This window comes from Parasteatoda tepidariorum, chromosome 2 (genome assembly GCF_043381705.1).
Source record: "Parasteatoda tepidariorum isolate YZ-2023 chromosome 2, CAS_Ptep_4.0, whole genome shotgun sequence".
Lineage (NCBI taxonomy): Eukaryota > Metazoa > Arthropoda > Arachnida > Araneae > Theridiidae > Parasteatoda > Parasteatoda tepidariorum.
Genome location: NC_092205.1, coordinates 34,832,565 through 34,849,050, shown reverse-complemented (window position 1 = coordinate 34,849,050; position 16,486 = coordinate 34,832,565). Strand labels below are relative to the sequence as shown.

The 16,486-nt window shown below is 32.1% G+C and overlaps 1 protein-coding gene across 2 annotated transcripts in view; it reads right to left on the bottom strand.

Annotated features, from left to right (window-relative positions):
- LOC107446167 (A disintegrin and metalloproteinase with thrombospondin motifs 18) overlaps positions 1 to 16,486 on the bottom strand; it is a 46,720-nt gene that overhangs the window by 5,808 nt on the left and 24,426 nt on the right. For both annotated transcript variants that reach the window (XM_043043609.2, XM_043043610.2), the window contains exons 6-18: positions 15,027 to 15,110; positions 14,023 to 14,182; positions 13,812 to 13,917; positions 11,644 to 11,784; positions 9,117 to 9,270; positions 8,359 to 8,457; positions 8,128 to 8,276; positions 4,722 to 4,785; positions 4,363 to 4,474; positions 2,717 to 2,847; positions 2,312 to 2,435; positions 1,294 to 1,538; positions 289 to 400 (exon numbers count right to left, since the gene is read on the bottom strand). In XM_043043609.2, the coding sequence (XP_042899543.1) occupies positions 289 to 400; positions 1,294 to 1,538; positions 2,312 to 2,435; positions 2,717 to 2,847; positions 4,363 to 4,474; positions 4,722 to 4,785; positions 8,128 to 8,276; positions 8,359 to 8,457; positions 9,117 to 9,270; positions 11,644 to 11,784; positions 13,812 to 13,917; positions 14,023 to 14,182; positions 15,027 to 15,110 (1,681 nt within the window). The remainder of the gene's footprint in view (positions 1 to 288; positions 401 to 1,293; positions 1,539 to 2,311; positions 2,436 to 2,716; positions 2,848 to 4,362; positions 4,475 to 4,721; positions 4,786 to 8,127; positions 8,277 to 8,358; positions 8,458 to 9,116; positions 9,271 to 11,643; positions 11,785 to 13,811; positions 13,918 to 14,022; positions 14,183 to 15,026; positions 15,111 to 16,486) is intronic.

The window sequence follows — 16,486 nt, the reverse complement described above, 5'->3', positions numbered from 1 at the left end:
CCGACGAAAAATACATCACTGACCGTACCTCATACGCTGCTGGCCATTTCTTAAACTAGAACATTTTAAAGACGCAAAACTGACCGTACAGGTTACCTACGCAGCTGCAACTGAGCACAGTTGTTCCCAAGGAATGCCTGGACACGACGCAAGCACTCGTTGCTACGCACGCGTACCTATTAGTGCACACAACAAAACGACCCTTACTTAAAAAACAGCCCTCGTATTCTAAACAGTTCTTTTTTTCAAAAAATGGATGATGTATAAAGAAATTAAAAAGTGATTTACCTTTTCCACACGTAACTGAACAAGACGAATTATGTAGCGTCCAATGGTGCTCCGCCAACGGTATGACAAATTCATAATGAATGACAGTATCTGCTGGTTCTTGCACTAAAACCTTATAATACAAAAACACTAAAATAAGAACTAAAATGTTGACAATAACGAGCATATTTCGTTATATTGCATTAAGCTACTACTATTATTAATTTCATACATAAAAGGGTTTTCCGTAAATACCGCTCTTAATGTGTGTATTTAAATTTCTTTACAAAAGTGAAGTAAAAATAATAAATGAAATTAAAAAAAATAGCTCTGAATAACTTTTGATCGAATAATCGGATCTTTGAGTTCAAGGACTCAATCGTATTAGCTCGAGGGGGTGTAATTTCAAATATGCTAATTAATTAGTGCAAATGATATTTTAAGTTACGAAATCAGACACGAAATGTACTTTCTCTGCATGAACATGCATTTTTTACGACAAATTCTAATTTCTGATTCCCAAAATATAGGGCGTAACCAAAAGTTTGGCCCCCTTCATTTTAATTTTTGCGTACTTCGCCATATCTCAATATAGGTCGAATAGTTCCTGAGAAAGAAAAAAAAAAGTGAATTTGAAATCTACTACTTTTTTGGTCCTTTTTTTTTTCTTTTATTTGAGGTTTACAAATTATTTTTTGAAAAGAAGAAAAACATAATCGTTATTAAAACCTGACAAATAATAATTGAAAAAGACTAGATTAAATGAGTTGATGGCCGGAAAGATGAGAATGTTTCTAATAATCTATTTTTCACTATCTCTCATTTTCCTCCAGCAATCAAACAGGTTTTAATGTCTACAGTCTCTCGTCAATGATTTCCCAGGTTTCCATAAAGTTTTTTTTGTCCGCTTGAATTTCAGATCCTCCTCCATTTTTTAAAAAAAAAATTTACTTGGTGTTTTACTTAGATTATGAAAATATCTATGACACCCTGAATAAATATTGGCAATCTTGCTTTTTTTTTTACCTCAACTATGAGATCCTCAATTGTTGGACCTTTAGTTAAGAGACTTTCAGGTTTCCCAGGCCAACGGCGATAGCTGAACAGAGCTCCAACAACACTATACCTTCCTGGCCAATCTAATGTCCAATTACCATTAAGTTTATACCTACCACTCTTGCTTTTTAAAGCCAAGAAGGTTGAAGTTTCGTCCAATTCATGTATACTAATATGCCTGGAGTGAGTCGGTATTTTAATAACTTCGTGGTAACCTAGAAGAATGTAAAAGAGTAAGGTTAAATTAATGTATGCAATTAGCAATCAAAGAATCCAAAATTAAACCAAAATATTCAACTTTTAACCCACAAATCCAATGCAGTGTGTTCCGAAATTCGACCAATAAATTCAGAAGGGCTACAAACGGCATCAAGGGGATGAAAACTTAACAAAGTACAATGGGTCGTTAACTACGTTGACAGGGTTAAAAACAAGATCTTCCACAACCATGGTAACGGGAAGGGAAAGGAGTAGAGAGTGGGAAAATCGCATAACCTTGAGACTCCTATTCTATATACAAAGAGTACAATAGGCCATTGGAAGACTGGAAATATTCTGGGATTCATAAATACACAAGTGGACATCTTTGTTGTGCTAAAAAACAAGTTACACCTTTGTGCTAAAATACAAACTAAGGCAAACAACGTTAAGGAGCACAAAAATATTTATAAAATACAGTATTTTATAAATATTTTTGTGCTCTTTAACGTTGTTTGCCTTAGTTTGTATTCTGGGATTCGTCTTTAATTAGTAAACAAAATAATAATGCCTTATATTCTAAATAATTTTATGTCATAGCCCATAGCTTATTAAATTGATTATAGAATTATTTAGTGATAATATATCTCTATGAACTCATGTTAGTTAAATTTTTAAGCCTAATACAAAAGATATTGTTATTATTTTATTGTACTTATGGGTTTATGATTTTTTTTTAAAATTTTACTGAACAAAATGTTATTAAAAAACTAATAATAAGTTAACATACCAACAGAAAGATTGGACGTATAAAAATTTCCCTTAATGGTTTTGCAAGTGGAATTATCACCATTACAAACTCCACATTGATCAGGTATTACAGTTGAATCTATTTTTCCATCACAGCCTACGGCCTATAGTAACAGCAAAGAAACAAACTAATACGTAAATAGTATAAACAAGAACTAACTAAATACTATGGTATCAAATTTTAAATACAAATATATTTTTCTTTTATCACCCTCGCTAAAAAGTTAATCCATATCAGTCCAGTCGACCAAGCCAGTCGACAGCTTTTATAAAATTTAATAAATTGTCGATACAATGCAAAAAAGTGCACTTTATAATTATTGTTTAATTATGAATGAATGTGATTATTCATTTAATAGAATTATAATATACTGTTACCACTTACTCTGCATTCACCATCAACGCAGACGCTGGAATAGTTGCCGCTACAGGATGTTCCATCTGGCAGTTTAGTAGATAAAACTAAATACAAATCGTCTTTATCTGGCACACAATATATGCGGCAACGAGACAAAGCTGTATTTGGGGAAAAATAGCATTTAGAATGAGTTGCAAAAGGAAAAAGTGAAATTTTTGCTTTATAACATTTTTATTTTTCTAATTAAATAAAAAATTTCAATTTAGACCTTTTTTCTCGTTGTGTGCTAATAAATATTTTTAAAAAAATGGCTTAAGGACAACTCTCGCACAGTCATTTACATAATAGGATGTTATGGCTTAGATTCATCTTTCATTTGACCTTATTATTGTACCTTTATAATTTTGGTGCATTTTCATGCGTAGTGCAAATCTCGCGGTGTTAAGCGTAGATTCTTGCAGGATAATGCTCGAGTCTACTCTTAATAATTTTTACTGACTGTCCCTACAAACACGTCATGGCGAACTAGATCACTAGACCTCTCTCCAATTGTGCAAGTAGCATTTGAATTTCCTGATGTTTTAATAATTTTTTTTTCTCCAACCGAATGAACAACTAGTCAAATTTTCATTTTGTGACGTAGCTAAGTTAACCGTAAGCCGATTATAAAACATAAAGCGTCCTTATAAAGGGCATTTTTTTTTACTCTGAATGTAAACAAAAATCGGCTCTGAAGTGCCTCATAGTATTTTCCTTACTCGAAGGTGCAGAAAGCAAAACTTGTTACCTTATAACAAAGAGGTTAAGCTTTTTAACTTGCTTCGGAGATCACCTTATTTATAAGGCAAATATAAGCAATCAAACCGAAGCGCTTTCCCGTTCCAGTTGTGTATTCTATTTTCTTTTTATAAATTCTTGTTCTTGGACTTTATTTATGCAGATAAACTAGAGTTTGGACTTTTCTTCTATTATATCATGTTACTATGGAAACAACCAACCGGTGGATGTTCTCTTGTGCTCTTCATGATAAATCTAGCCTCTTAACTGTTTCGGTTTGAATGCCTATGTTTACTTTATAAATAAAGTGATCTTCAAAACAAACAAAGAGATTTAACCGGTTCTATACGGAACAACTGGTTCTATTCTCAAACATACACAAAGCAGAGCGCTTTGTTTAAACCGGTTTTTGTTTATATTCAGAGCGAATAAGAGGACTTTTATGAGGAAAATACTCACGATTTGGCTTTAAGCTTGGTTTACAATTAACTGTTGTTGATTCTGCGTGTTTAATCACCTTATTTTATTATTTCTAAGAATCTTGCTAATTGAGTAGAAAATGGATTATTATAAATGCTTTGAATAAGTTCTATAAAGAAGTTATACTATCCGAATGCTTATTTCAATATTTAACCAAGTTATACTATTTTAATAAGTTCCATAAATTCTATTGATTTTTCAAGTAGTAAGTTAAACAAGGCAACTCTTTGTTTAACTTACTACTTTATACTCGTGTAAGCGTTTCATATAATATACAGAATTATTCTTTTATCAGAAAATTTTAAGCGAGCACTGCAAAAATAAATTAATTTTCTTTATTCTAATTTTATGTTAATTTAATTAAATGGTTTTTGTTTACGTTTACTGTTTTAAAAATGTGTTCTATAGCAACTTGCCTCCTAAATCTTTTCCGTAAGGATTCCACTTGTACAGTTTTCCTTTTACAGTACGTTTGTTGAACGTTGAACATTGTTCATTTTGAAAGTCACCGACAGCAGAAAGGCATTTCTATAAAATAATGATGATATTTGGAGTAGGCTGCATAAAATACAAATAATAAGGAAAGTTTAAAAAAAATGAAAAAATTGGAAATGTAATTTAAATAATATGAAGATGTTTTTATATATAATTTGCTTTAACATAATATATCGCAGAATTATGTAATCATTCTTTACTCATGTCAGAAAAAAATTCGGACAATATTTCTCATATGCCTTTACATGCATCCACGACAATGAAGAATTATAAAATTTACCTGGGCATTGCAAATTTGATATTCCCTTTCTTCACCTTTGCAGTAACTACCGCCATTTGCTGGGCTAAAATTTAAAATAAAAAATAATCAAATAATTATGTAAATACGAAATTTATGGTATTGTTTAATGTTATTGTTATTGAAAAATGTAAGGACGTAATACACATAAACATGTATATCCATGTTTACGCATAATCATAATTTACTACAGATTTTTCTGTACAAGTTAAAAACTAAGGTGTGTTGTCCGCTTTAATGGAAATTTAGAAGCATTAAAAGTGAACATCAGGACAACCTGGCTGGGAAGAATGGAAAAACTTCTAAAGAAGACCTTTGGCTCGCAAAGGGCTCTCGATTTGATAAAGACATTACAGAACGGTACAGGACAAGAAGAAGACATTACAGGCTGTGGCAAAACCGGGCAAACAATTTTTAATATAACTTTATTAAAAAAATAAACAAATTTAATAAATTAATAACAAATAATAATTAGAGTAGACTTTTAGTAATAAATAAATTTAATTGGCTTAAAAGTTGCCACCTTTAGCAACGATGCAGAGGCGCATACGCTTATTTAAATTTTCAGCAATGGGCCGCTAGTTAGTGCTGAGAGAAATTCATTTTCGCTGATGAGAAGCTATACCGCGCAACAAACTCCTAAATTACAGAACGATTGAATCTGTAGAATGTCTGTAGATACTCCAAGAACATCAGAAATTGTTGAACATCGCCAAAATCCATAGTCTGTCATGGTCTGGGGCGTAATTCGCGCAAGCGAAAAAACACTTCTACCTTTTGTGAATGAGAACGCTAAAATAAATAAAAAAAAATGAAGCAGTTGGACGTTCGAAAGGCTGTTGTACTTCTGTGGGCCAAAAAAGCACTTCCGCAATGTAAACTGGCCGTTTCAACAAGACACCATACCAAACCACAAGAGCAAGAAGACACAAAAGTGTTGAAAGGCACATTTTGCGGAGTATTTAAACATTAGCCACCCTACTCGACAGATCTCAATCCCATGCATTACAGTATATGGTTCATTCTGAAGTCTAGTGTTGCACTAAGCGACACTAAAATTTGGATTCTCTAAGGCAATTGCTTATTCTCTAAGGCAATTGGAGATAGATTAAAGGTAAAATACTTGCAACCCATTGCTAAAAATGTTTGCAAAAGGCGGCCAATTGAAACCAAGTTAGTAAAAATCTAATCTTATTATAATTGTACTTTGTTTATTTATTCTTAATAAAGTTATAGTAGTAATAGCAGGCATATATGCGGCGGAAGTGACGTCACAGTCAACCTGAGCTTATTTCTGCCCCAACCGGAAGTTGCTTATTTCTGCCCACCCGTAAACCGGAAGTTGCTTATTTCTGCCCACCTACAAACCGGAAGTTGCTTATTTCTGCCCGCTTGCTTATTTCTGCCCGCCTGAAACTTCGTCTGCAGCGTCATGGGGAGCTTATTTCTTTTTTTTCTTAAGCCTAATATATTTTTAGTTTCGGTTTCTGTTTTTAATTTAGTTTCGTTTTTTAAATATTATTTAATTTATTAGTTTTTTGAGGGTGGCAACACTTATTATTTTTTATATTAGTTTTTAAGGATGGCAACACTTAGAAACTTTGTTATTTGGGGAGATATTGTATATTATGAAGTTATGACGTCATCTTTTATTACATAACACATAAATGATATCATGCTTTTACTCTAGTCGCGCCATCTATGTGGGAATAAAATNCTTGAAAGTCACTGGAATGTTCCTCGAACCAATCTATGACTATTCGACCCTTATGACATGGTGCATTATCCTGTTGGTAAACACCATCCCCCGCAGGAAAAACTGTTGCCAATGAATGGGTGAACCTGGTCTGCAACTATGTTCAAGTAGCTTATAGACGTCAGGAATTGTTCTACGAGGATTATGGGTTCTAATGTGCCCCATGAAAACATTGTTCCTGGGCGAGCTCATTGTTATAGATGGATGGTGGTCATAATGTAATGGCTCTTCGGTGTATATGGCAGAATTATGTAATCATTCTTTACTCATGTCAGAAAAAAAATGCAGACAGTATCTCTCATGTGCATTTACATGCATCCACATTAATGGAGAATTATAAAATTTACCTGGGTATTGCAAATTTGATATTCCCTTTCTTCACCTTTGCAGTAACTACCGCCATTTGCTGGGCTAAAATTTAAAATAAAAAATAATCAAATAATTATATAAATATAAAATTTATGGTATTGTTTAATTTCAAAATGTAAGGACGTAATACACATAAACCTGTATATCCATGTTTTCGCATAATCATAAACATGGGATTTTTCTCCCTTATATTTTCCTTTATAAGTTAAGGACTACGGTGTGTTGTCCGCATTAATGGAAATTTAGAAATATTAAAAGTGAACACCAGGAGACAACCTGGCTGGGAAGAATGGAAAACTTCTAAAGAAGACCTTGGCTCACAAAGGGCTGTTGAGTTGATAAAGAAGAAGACATTACAGGGTACGGCAAAAAAACCGAACAGACAATTTTTAATATAACTTTATTAAAAAAATAAACAAATTTAATAAATTAATATCAAATAATAATTAGAGTAGACTTTTAGTAATAAATAAATTTAATTGGTTTAAAAGTTGCCACCTTTAGCAACGATGCAGAGGCACGTACGCTTATTGAAAATTTCAGCAATGGGCCGCTAGTCGGTGCTGAGAGAAATTCATCTTCATTGATGAAAAGCTATATACCGTCCAACAAGCTCATAAATCACAGAACGATCGAATCGGGGTTTGTAACCAAACCACTCAAAGAACATCGGCAATTGTTGAACATCGCCAAAGTTCATAGTCAGTCATCGTCTGGGACGGGACTTGAGCAAGCGGAGAAAAACTTCTGCTTTTTGTGAATGAGCGCTCTAAAATGAATCAGTGGGACGTTCGAAACGCTGTTGTACTTCTGTGGGCCAAAAAAGCACTTCGGCATTGTAAACTGGCCGTTTCAACAAGACTCCTAACCAAATCACAAGACAAAAACGACACAAAAGTGTTGCAAGGCACATTTTGATATCCTTTAAAAAATAGCCACCCTACTCGACAGATATCAATCCCATGGATTACAGTGTATGGTCCTTTCTGAAGTCTAGTGTTTGCACTAAACGTCACAAAAACTTGGATTCTCTAAAGCAATTGCTTCGGTGGGATTGAGATAGATTTAAGGTAAAAGACTTGCGACCCATTGCCACAAAAGTGTTTGCGCCGCTGCAAAAGGCGGCCATTTGAAACCAAGTTAGTAAACATCTAATCTTATTATAGTTGTACTTTGTTTATTTATTCTTAATAAAGTTTTATTAAAAATTGTTCGTACGTATTTTTTGTCGCACCCTGTTTTAAACATTAACTAGCTACTTACTTCGGAGAATTGCAGAATCTTTCCCTAACCATTAAACCTCCACCGCAAGAAGCAGAGCACGATGACCAAAGACTAAACGATCCCCATCCGCCGTCTATAATTTTTAAACTTTCCACTTCACGGTCAACGCATCCACCTTTACGACACCACTGCAAAAAAAAGGAACAAATTGGATTACCAATAAATAATAGTTTATTTAGGAATTAAAAAGATTTAAATCGTGAAACTTACTTTATTTTTACCACATGGAGTACCTTCCGCTGCTGGTAGAAATTTAGTTTCACATTCCCTTCCATTTCTTTGACACCACAAAGCTCGACACACCTCACCCTGGAAGAAAAATAAAATAATTGCTTGAAACACTTTACCTAATTAGAAATAATACCAGGCAGGGTCTGATTTAGAAGATGTATGAATGTAGGCAAAATATGATACATTTTAGCATATTATATGAAAATTTTTTGCGCTATTTAAAATTTATTTTTAACTTGAAGGAACCTATTAAATCTTAGTCAATTAGGTTTCAACTCTTGCATCAGCATTTCAACCTTTGCAGCATTTTCCATATTTGTATCATATGTTCTTTGTTATACATTTGATATACACTTGTTTCTTGAAAACCGCATCGTTTGGTGGTGCATTCAAGAACAGGTACTATATTACTGAGCATGGCCTTTTTTTCTATGCTAAGAGAACTTATTTGATTACAGTCTAAATCAAAAGCGACTGAAGTCAGTTTTTATTGTTACCTTTAATTAAATGTTAGGATTTTTAACAAAAATAAAAACTATCGTATCAAACACAAGAGGAACAGTAATAATTCAGACTATTACAACTATTCAGATTTTTTAAAATTCCCATTAGTTGTGCCCTTTAATTTCTAAAGAGTTAAATTGGTAATTTTGTATACTTTATGATAGTAATATTTAATTTTTAATTGATATTTTTATGCTAAAATGCTGAAAGAGCACTTAATTGCGAAGACTAACCTGCCTTGGGTAGTGTTCACAAAGTCTAGATTTGGTCCCGAACTGCAGCCGACATTGCATGTCGGCGTCATACAACTGTCCTGGAAGATGATTAGGAAATTGCAACTCATCAGGAGAATCTGGCTCATTTTTTAAACAGGAAGATCTAGGTGACCTATAAATAACCAGGAAAAAAAAATTAGATAATTCTAAACTACGCAATTTTTTATTTTTACTATTTGATTATTTAATGTTGTCATTTATTAATAGTTTTGTCATTTTGTTACCATAGTTTTTGATAAATCTTAGAGTTAGAATGTTTTGTGGTACGGTGTGTAACAGAAGAAAAAGTACGAGTTTGAATTAAATAAACGTCTAGTCTTAATTGGTCGAAGCGTTTGGTGATCGTCTCCATGCCTTCGGTTTAGAAAGGCACACAATATCAAAATACATTAATCGATGAAGTATTTGTGTAAAAATGTAATGCTTAGTGCTACTATCAACTTTTCGAACAACTATTTTTAACACTTTTTACAGTTATTATGCACACTTTGAAATATTGAAAAAGAAACTTTAGCTAAAATACCCTGTGTCAGAATAATTTACGAACAAATGATGACTTCATTCGCTTCAAAAATATTCAGATTGAAAATAACAGTCGATATGGTATTAGTTCTTCACAACCTCGCCATAGTGCGTAGAAATGCATTTTACCCTGATTTGCTCCTGTCAGCCACAGAGGTTTTTCTTGTTCTGTTTTTCATCTTTATTTTTATTCTCTTTCGGTTAATGAGGTTTTTCTAGTCCTGTTTCTCACCTTTACTTCGCTGGCAACTTAACGTTTTATATTTTAAATCACTTTTGTTTCGTCTCATTCAAGTCTTGAAAATGGGCGTCTATTTTTTGAATGCTTGAACCTTGCCGAATATTATTTCTGCATATTTTTGAAGCAAAGGCATTTTTTTAATCTCGTAATATCCTACCGTTTCAGTTTCGTGGGATTACTTATTTGATAAATTAAATTGCACGAATGTTGAAAAAATAAATTTCAGAACGTTTCAGTTTTAAAATAGTTAAACCCTAGAAAATGTGATGCGTACTTTGTTCAACCTATGGAAATATAGCAAACGAATATTCTTATTAAATAATTCTAAATCCGCTTCTAGAAAAACAGAAATTGTTCAATTTCGAAATTGATAGAAAAAAAATGCGCAATAAATATTGATTTATACAAATAGTTTTAAAATTATCAACAAAAAAAAAAAGAAAGAAAAGACTAATACTAAGTGTAATGAGATTATTTGAGTAATAAATGAATGAAGTGAAATACGAAGAGAAGTCATATCATCTTAATTAAAAGAGATCATTTGCATAATAATCGCATGTCAAATGTGAGAGCCATGTTTGCTATAACAACTAGAACTGATTTACCAAGAATAAAATAATCTAAAAATCTCATATCATCATCATCATCTATATTAGTTATTTTATTCTTGGGGCCGTTTTTTTCTTAAAGGGATACAAGTACCATATTTTTATTAAATCCAGATAATTGGAAGTAATAATTTCAGGAATTGCTTTTAAAACAATTAAAAAATATTGGCCGAAATTTATCAATTCGTGTCCTACTTCGTTAAATATGTGATAAAAAAAAATATCGAAAGGAGATTCTTTGTTACTCAAGAAAATTTAATATCTTTAGCTATTATTGAAGGTCCTGCATTTAATTTACTGGGCGAGTGTGTGTTTGTCTCTCGCGAACGCAGCTCACACTTAAAGTGTTGCCGGACACAGTGTTGTGGGTGGAAGCCCGTACTCCAGGAATTTGGCCAGGTCCCGCTTACTGCAGTCCGACCACAGGACACTGGTATCCAGTCCAGAAAGAGAAGCTGACATAAGGGTACCCCTTTTCCGCCGGCATGGTGAAGAACCTTGACCATCATGTATCATCCCAAAACTGAAAAAGAAACAGTTATGGAAGCGTCAAATATATGCTTAAATGTATTATATTAATTTAAAATTAAGTTTGTATAAATGACTAATTGTAAAACAAATCTAAATATTATATTACTGAAAATAGAGTTTATTATAGATTAATGGTCAATTAATTATATTGAATTTTCAAAATTTTGTTTCAAGTGTAGTTTGTAATCTTATTCTACGTGTTATCTACATTTATTACTCTACTCAACTATTAAATATGTTAAATAACCATAATCACGCAGAAAAATAGTTTTAGTAAATTTCCGAGATTACATTGAAGATAAAATATAATAAATTTATTGATATTTTTCACTAAATATTTGATTTGTACTTTTTTAATGTGAATTCAAATAGCAAAACGACTTCTCATAAAAGAATAAATAATATATTTTTGCTTGTAGTGATAATCGAATTATTTAAAATTCAATTTTCCCTGCATAATTTTAAAGATATCATAGTGTCCAATGCAATATTTCAAGAACAGGTACTATATNGTTTGTCTCTCGCGAACGCAGCTCACACTTAAAGTGTTGCCGGACACAGTGTTGTGGGTGGAAGCCCGTACTCCAGGAATTTGGCCAGGTCCCGCTTACTGCAGTCCGACCACAGGACACTGGTATCCAGTCCAGAAAGAGAAGCTGACATTAGGGTACCCCTTTTCCGCCGGCATGGTGAAGAACCTTGACCATCATGTATCATCCCAAAACTGAAAAAGAAACAGTTATGGAAGCGTCAAATATATGCTTAAATGTATTATATTAATTTAAAATTAAGTTTGTATAAATGACTAATTGTAAAACAAATCTAAATATTATATTACTGAAAATAGAGTTTATTATAGATTAATGGTCAATTAATTATATTGAATTTTCCAAATTTTTTTTTAAGTGTTGTTTGTAATCTTATTCTACGTGCTAAGCATTCTACTAAATTATAACATATGCTAAATAATCAAAATCACAATGAAAAATTAGATTTAATAAATTTCAGCGATTACATTGAAGATAAAATATTATAAATTTATGTATGTTTTATGCTAAATATTTGATTTTCACTTTTTTAATGTGAATTTAAAACACAAAAGGACTTGCTTGCTTTCGTATGCATGTTTGGGCAGAGGGGTGCGATTGTTCTTGTTTTCCGGTGGCGCCATCTATGATCAAGAATTCGACTTCTGCCACACCATATGTCACATCCGTTTATATTGCGGACCCATTCATACATCCATTAATTCATCCACAGATCGTAATTTTGACCTGAATCAGGGAACGATCGATTTCTAATCCAGTACCCCCAGAGGTATTGATTTGTTATAGAAATTATATTGCCCAGCGCCTTACCAACCAGGCTATCCTGGCCAATAAAAGGACTTCTCATGAAAGAATGAATAATAAATTTTTGCATATAGTGATAAACGAATAATTTAAAATTCAATATTCCCTGTATAATTCTAAAGATAGAAAATAGTGTCTAATACAATAATTATACAAAAGAGAGTTCGGATTTGATTTTATTAGTTAAATTAACAAACTCAGAGATAAAATTGTTTAACTGAATGATTTGAGATGGATAATAAATTGTGACCGTTAATCTAGTTTGACTAGCTGAGAGGTTAACTTACTTAATTGAATGAATTTTTAGGTAGAATTTAAATTGTTAATTAAATTTGATTACCTCAGACAAATTACTTAACCAAATGGACATAGAAATAAATAAATGTTTGCACCGAACTACCTAACTAAGAAATCTTATGTTATGGTTAGCGAATGGTGTCAAACGTGTTAAAATCATTAGAAAGATCTATATCAAAAATGAATAATTTAAAATAAAATTACTGTTTTCTTAATTTAAGAACTTAAGACATTTTTATTAAGTATGGAGAATTTACTTCGTTTTTAATTCAGTTCCTAATTTTATACGACGCCAATAAACTATAGTTTATGTTTTCTTTTCTAATTGTGCTACATACAGTTTCATATGTTTAGTTGCATTGTATTCAATTAAACATAGCATAGTATGATCTATAACAGTGGTTGCCAACTAGCAGGCAGCATCCGGCCCTCGAAGCCTTTTTTTGTGACCCGCGAACTAAAATATATTAGTTGTCATTTTTAGCGAAAAATTTTCGTAAAAAATCTATGTGGGTTTAAAGTACTTTTCTTTCGTTAAAAAAAACGTAATTTTTTCGTTTCTGTGAAATTTAACAAACCAACGGCGTAACCAATTTTTAAAAAGTATTTAACAAACCAATCAAACCGAATTTAACAAACCAATTTCTCAGGTTTTGCATCCAAGAAAATATTTATTCAAATACAGAAATAATCGTGTATGTTGCCTAAAAATCTACTTCTAATTTTAATTTGCAATTCAATACGTTTGTTTCGTACAACTTGATAAAAATCTGACAGTAATATTTAATGTTCCTTTAAACATAAAAGAGTCCTACATAAAACTTTGATAAAGTTGCGGCCCGCCATTAGACTGGTGTTTTTAATTGTGGCCCCCGGCCTCATGTAAGTTGGAAACCCTTGATCTATAACGATTGATTGAAAAAAAAAACTAATAAAGATATGTGAATAAAATAATAAGTTTAATTCAAAGCAATTTTTTAAAGTAGAAAAACTGATATATTTTGTTTTAAATACAAATAATTCCATTTTTACAATTAGTTTTTTTCAAACTGCGTTCGCATACGATTAAACTTTTCTTTGAAAGGATAACATTTTATCTTACTTGTGTCCTATTTCATGAGCCACAGTAAAAGCCAGAGCTAAGCCAGAATCTTCATTGATTGTGCAACTTCTGTACTTGCTGCACATGCCACTTATTGGAGCGTAACCTTAAAAATTTGAACTGAATTAACTCATAATGCTAATAAAAATCAATAAGATAGATTTTGATAGAAGAAGCCATTTTGTTGCTCGGCGTTTTGTTCGTTTCTTACCCAGAGTATCACATGGCTCATTTTTCCAAGAGCATATGTCCAACCCGGTAACTAGAACAGCATGATCGTGTTGGTGACCTTTACTCGTGTGGATAGTGGATTGCCACTGACAAAAGCTGTTTAGAGAATTTTCGGCATTATGAGACAAACTAAGTCCTGGCTGTAAAAATAAGTTTTTTTTATTTCCTATTTACCATGCAAACGTAGTACAAAGGAAATAAAAATAATAACAATCATACGAATAAATCAAAAGTTTTGAATAACGTTAGAAAATTTTAATTATTCATCTACAGTTAATTATACGTTTAATTATTCAGCAAGGCAGTTAAAAGTTGTAGAAACTGCTAACTATATTTTGTATTTAAAACATTAACTGAAAGCTTACAAAATAGTTTTAACCTGAAAAGTAAGTTAAATAAAACACATGTTTTAAGTGATTAGTTGAAGAAAATAATAAACATTATTATTTCGAAAATGCTTAAATTTCCCATTGGAAGTAAGTAACATTTATTTATTCTGCTATATGCCTCAGAAAAAAAAAGAAAGAAAGAAAGATTTTTTCATAATTCAATTACAAATTTCCTTAAATATATCGAAACAGCAATTTCATGTTTTTTATTATCCTCTTCATTTTTCTTTTTCAATAAATATTCAAAAAGTTTAATTAAAAACAGTTGAAAAGAGAGGAGCATGGAATAAACATTGACTTTATAAGTAGTTTCAATTTTAGATCATTCTAGGAAATGTTTTGTAATTAATTTCCACTATATCATTCCTAAATTAATTCTTTTTGTGATATTCCAAAACAACTGGAATACTTCTTAGGTATAAAGAAGTTACAACGCGTAAAAGATAATACAATCAATTATCAGAAAGCATTAATAGCTGGTTTTTTCACTTTTTTATTACTTCATAGCTTTAGATATGAAACTCCGCCTTATTTCTAGGTAATAGTTAAATGCCTTCATAAACTCAACAAACTGAAGAAAAAAATATTTATTTACCTCGTCTCCTTCTAGTAAAACGAGTCCAACTAAAATAACGCTGACATTGCTACCAACAGTTGAATCTTGATACAGCATAGCTACCTATAAAAATGGGAATTTACAGATCATTGGAATGGGATAGATGAACTATACTGTGTCAAAACAAACAAACATATTTTTGCTGATAACTCAATAATTAGTACCAAAATCAAGTGAAATTTCATAGAAAAATACATAAAAGTATATTAAAAAACAAAAGTAAAAGGTAATAAAGAGAAATTTTTGATGGTTTTCCATTGATGAACCAACATAATCTTGATGGTAATCATCAATAATTCCATCATGAACCATTATATTTTTGATGGTAAGCAACATAAGAAACCATCACCCCTATGTAGAAATTTGGACAGATTTATGATGGTACAACGTAAGAATAGCAATTTGTTTCGATGGTTTGTTCATGTTGAATCATCAAATTTTCATTATAATTTTCTTAGAAATTACATGTTGGAACGATCATGAACCACCATCACCCCATTGTAGGAATTCGGACTGATTTTTGATGGGCCAACATAGAAGAAAATTGTTTTGATGGTCAATAACACCATCAAATCCTGAGAACCAGAAAGAATTTCCATTAAACCATCATGAAAATGTATAGTTGGAACCATCACGATTGTTGGCCCATGAGAACCAAACTTCTCTTAATGGTTAACCATCTTAGTATTAAAGTAGCATTTTCCATCATGGATTGATATAAGTTTGTTGGCGTATCAAAAACCATGAATGAATAATGTAAAATGTTGGATGATGTTGACCATCAAATGATGTTGGACTATCATGAATGGCACTGAAACCAACATTAACTATCAAATTATTTTGATGGAACTATCAATAATTTTGACTTGGGGCACAACAAGGTTGCCCTATTAATGGTGCAGAAAAATTACTATTGAGTATGAACTCCCTTAACGGTTATGCAGCTCTCTCAAATGTTTTGGGCCATTAAATTACACTATCACCAAGGCCTGTTTTAGTCTGAGGAGATTTCTTGGAGGAGCTGGTGAACTGCAATTGATCTTCCAACCCAACTTTGTTAACACGCGTGTAGTTAACGATAAAATTGAACTTCGAAGTGCTCAAAACAATCTTATATAGGGCTCTAAGAATTTAACCATATATCTCAGAGAAGTCTGAGTGTCTGCCTGACAGTGTCTTCCGGGCACAGGACAACTACCTGAACTTGCTAGTAATATCAGATGTGGGCACGTTTGAAAAGGGCCTATGCTCTCTTCACTGATCTATCTCAATCCTGTCTGAAAAATAATTTTCCACTTTTTCACATATGTTGAGAACCGTGGAGAACCTTTCAACTTCATTATATTGGGTCACCATGGAGGTCAGGGCTTTATGGTGTAGGCCGATTTGATGTTAAACAGTCCCACAGACCTGACTTCTCTGAGGTATGGGACTGAGTT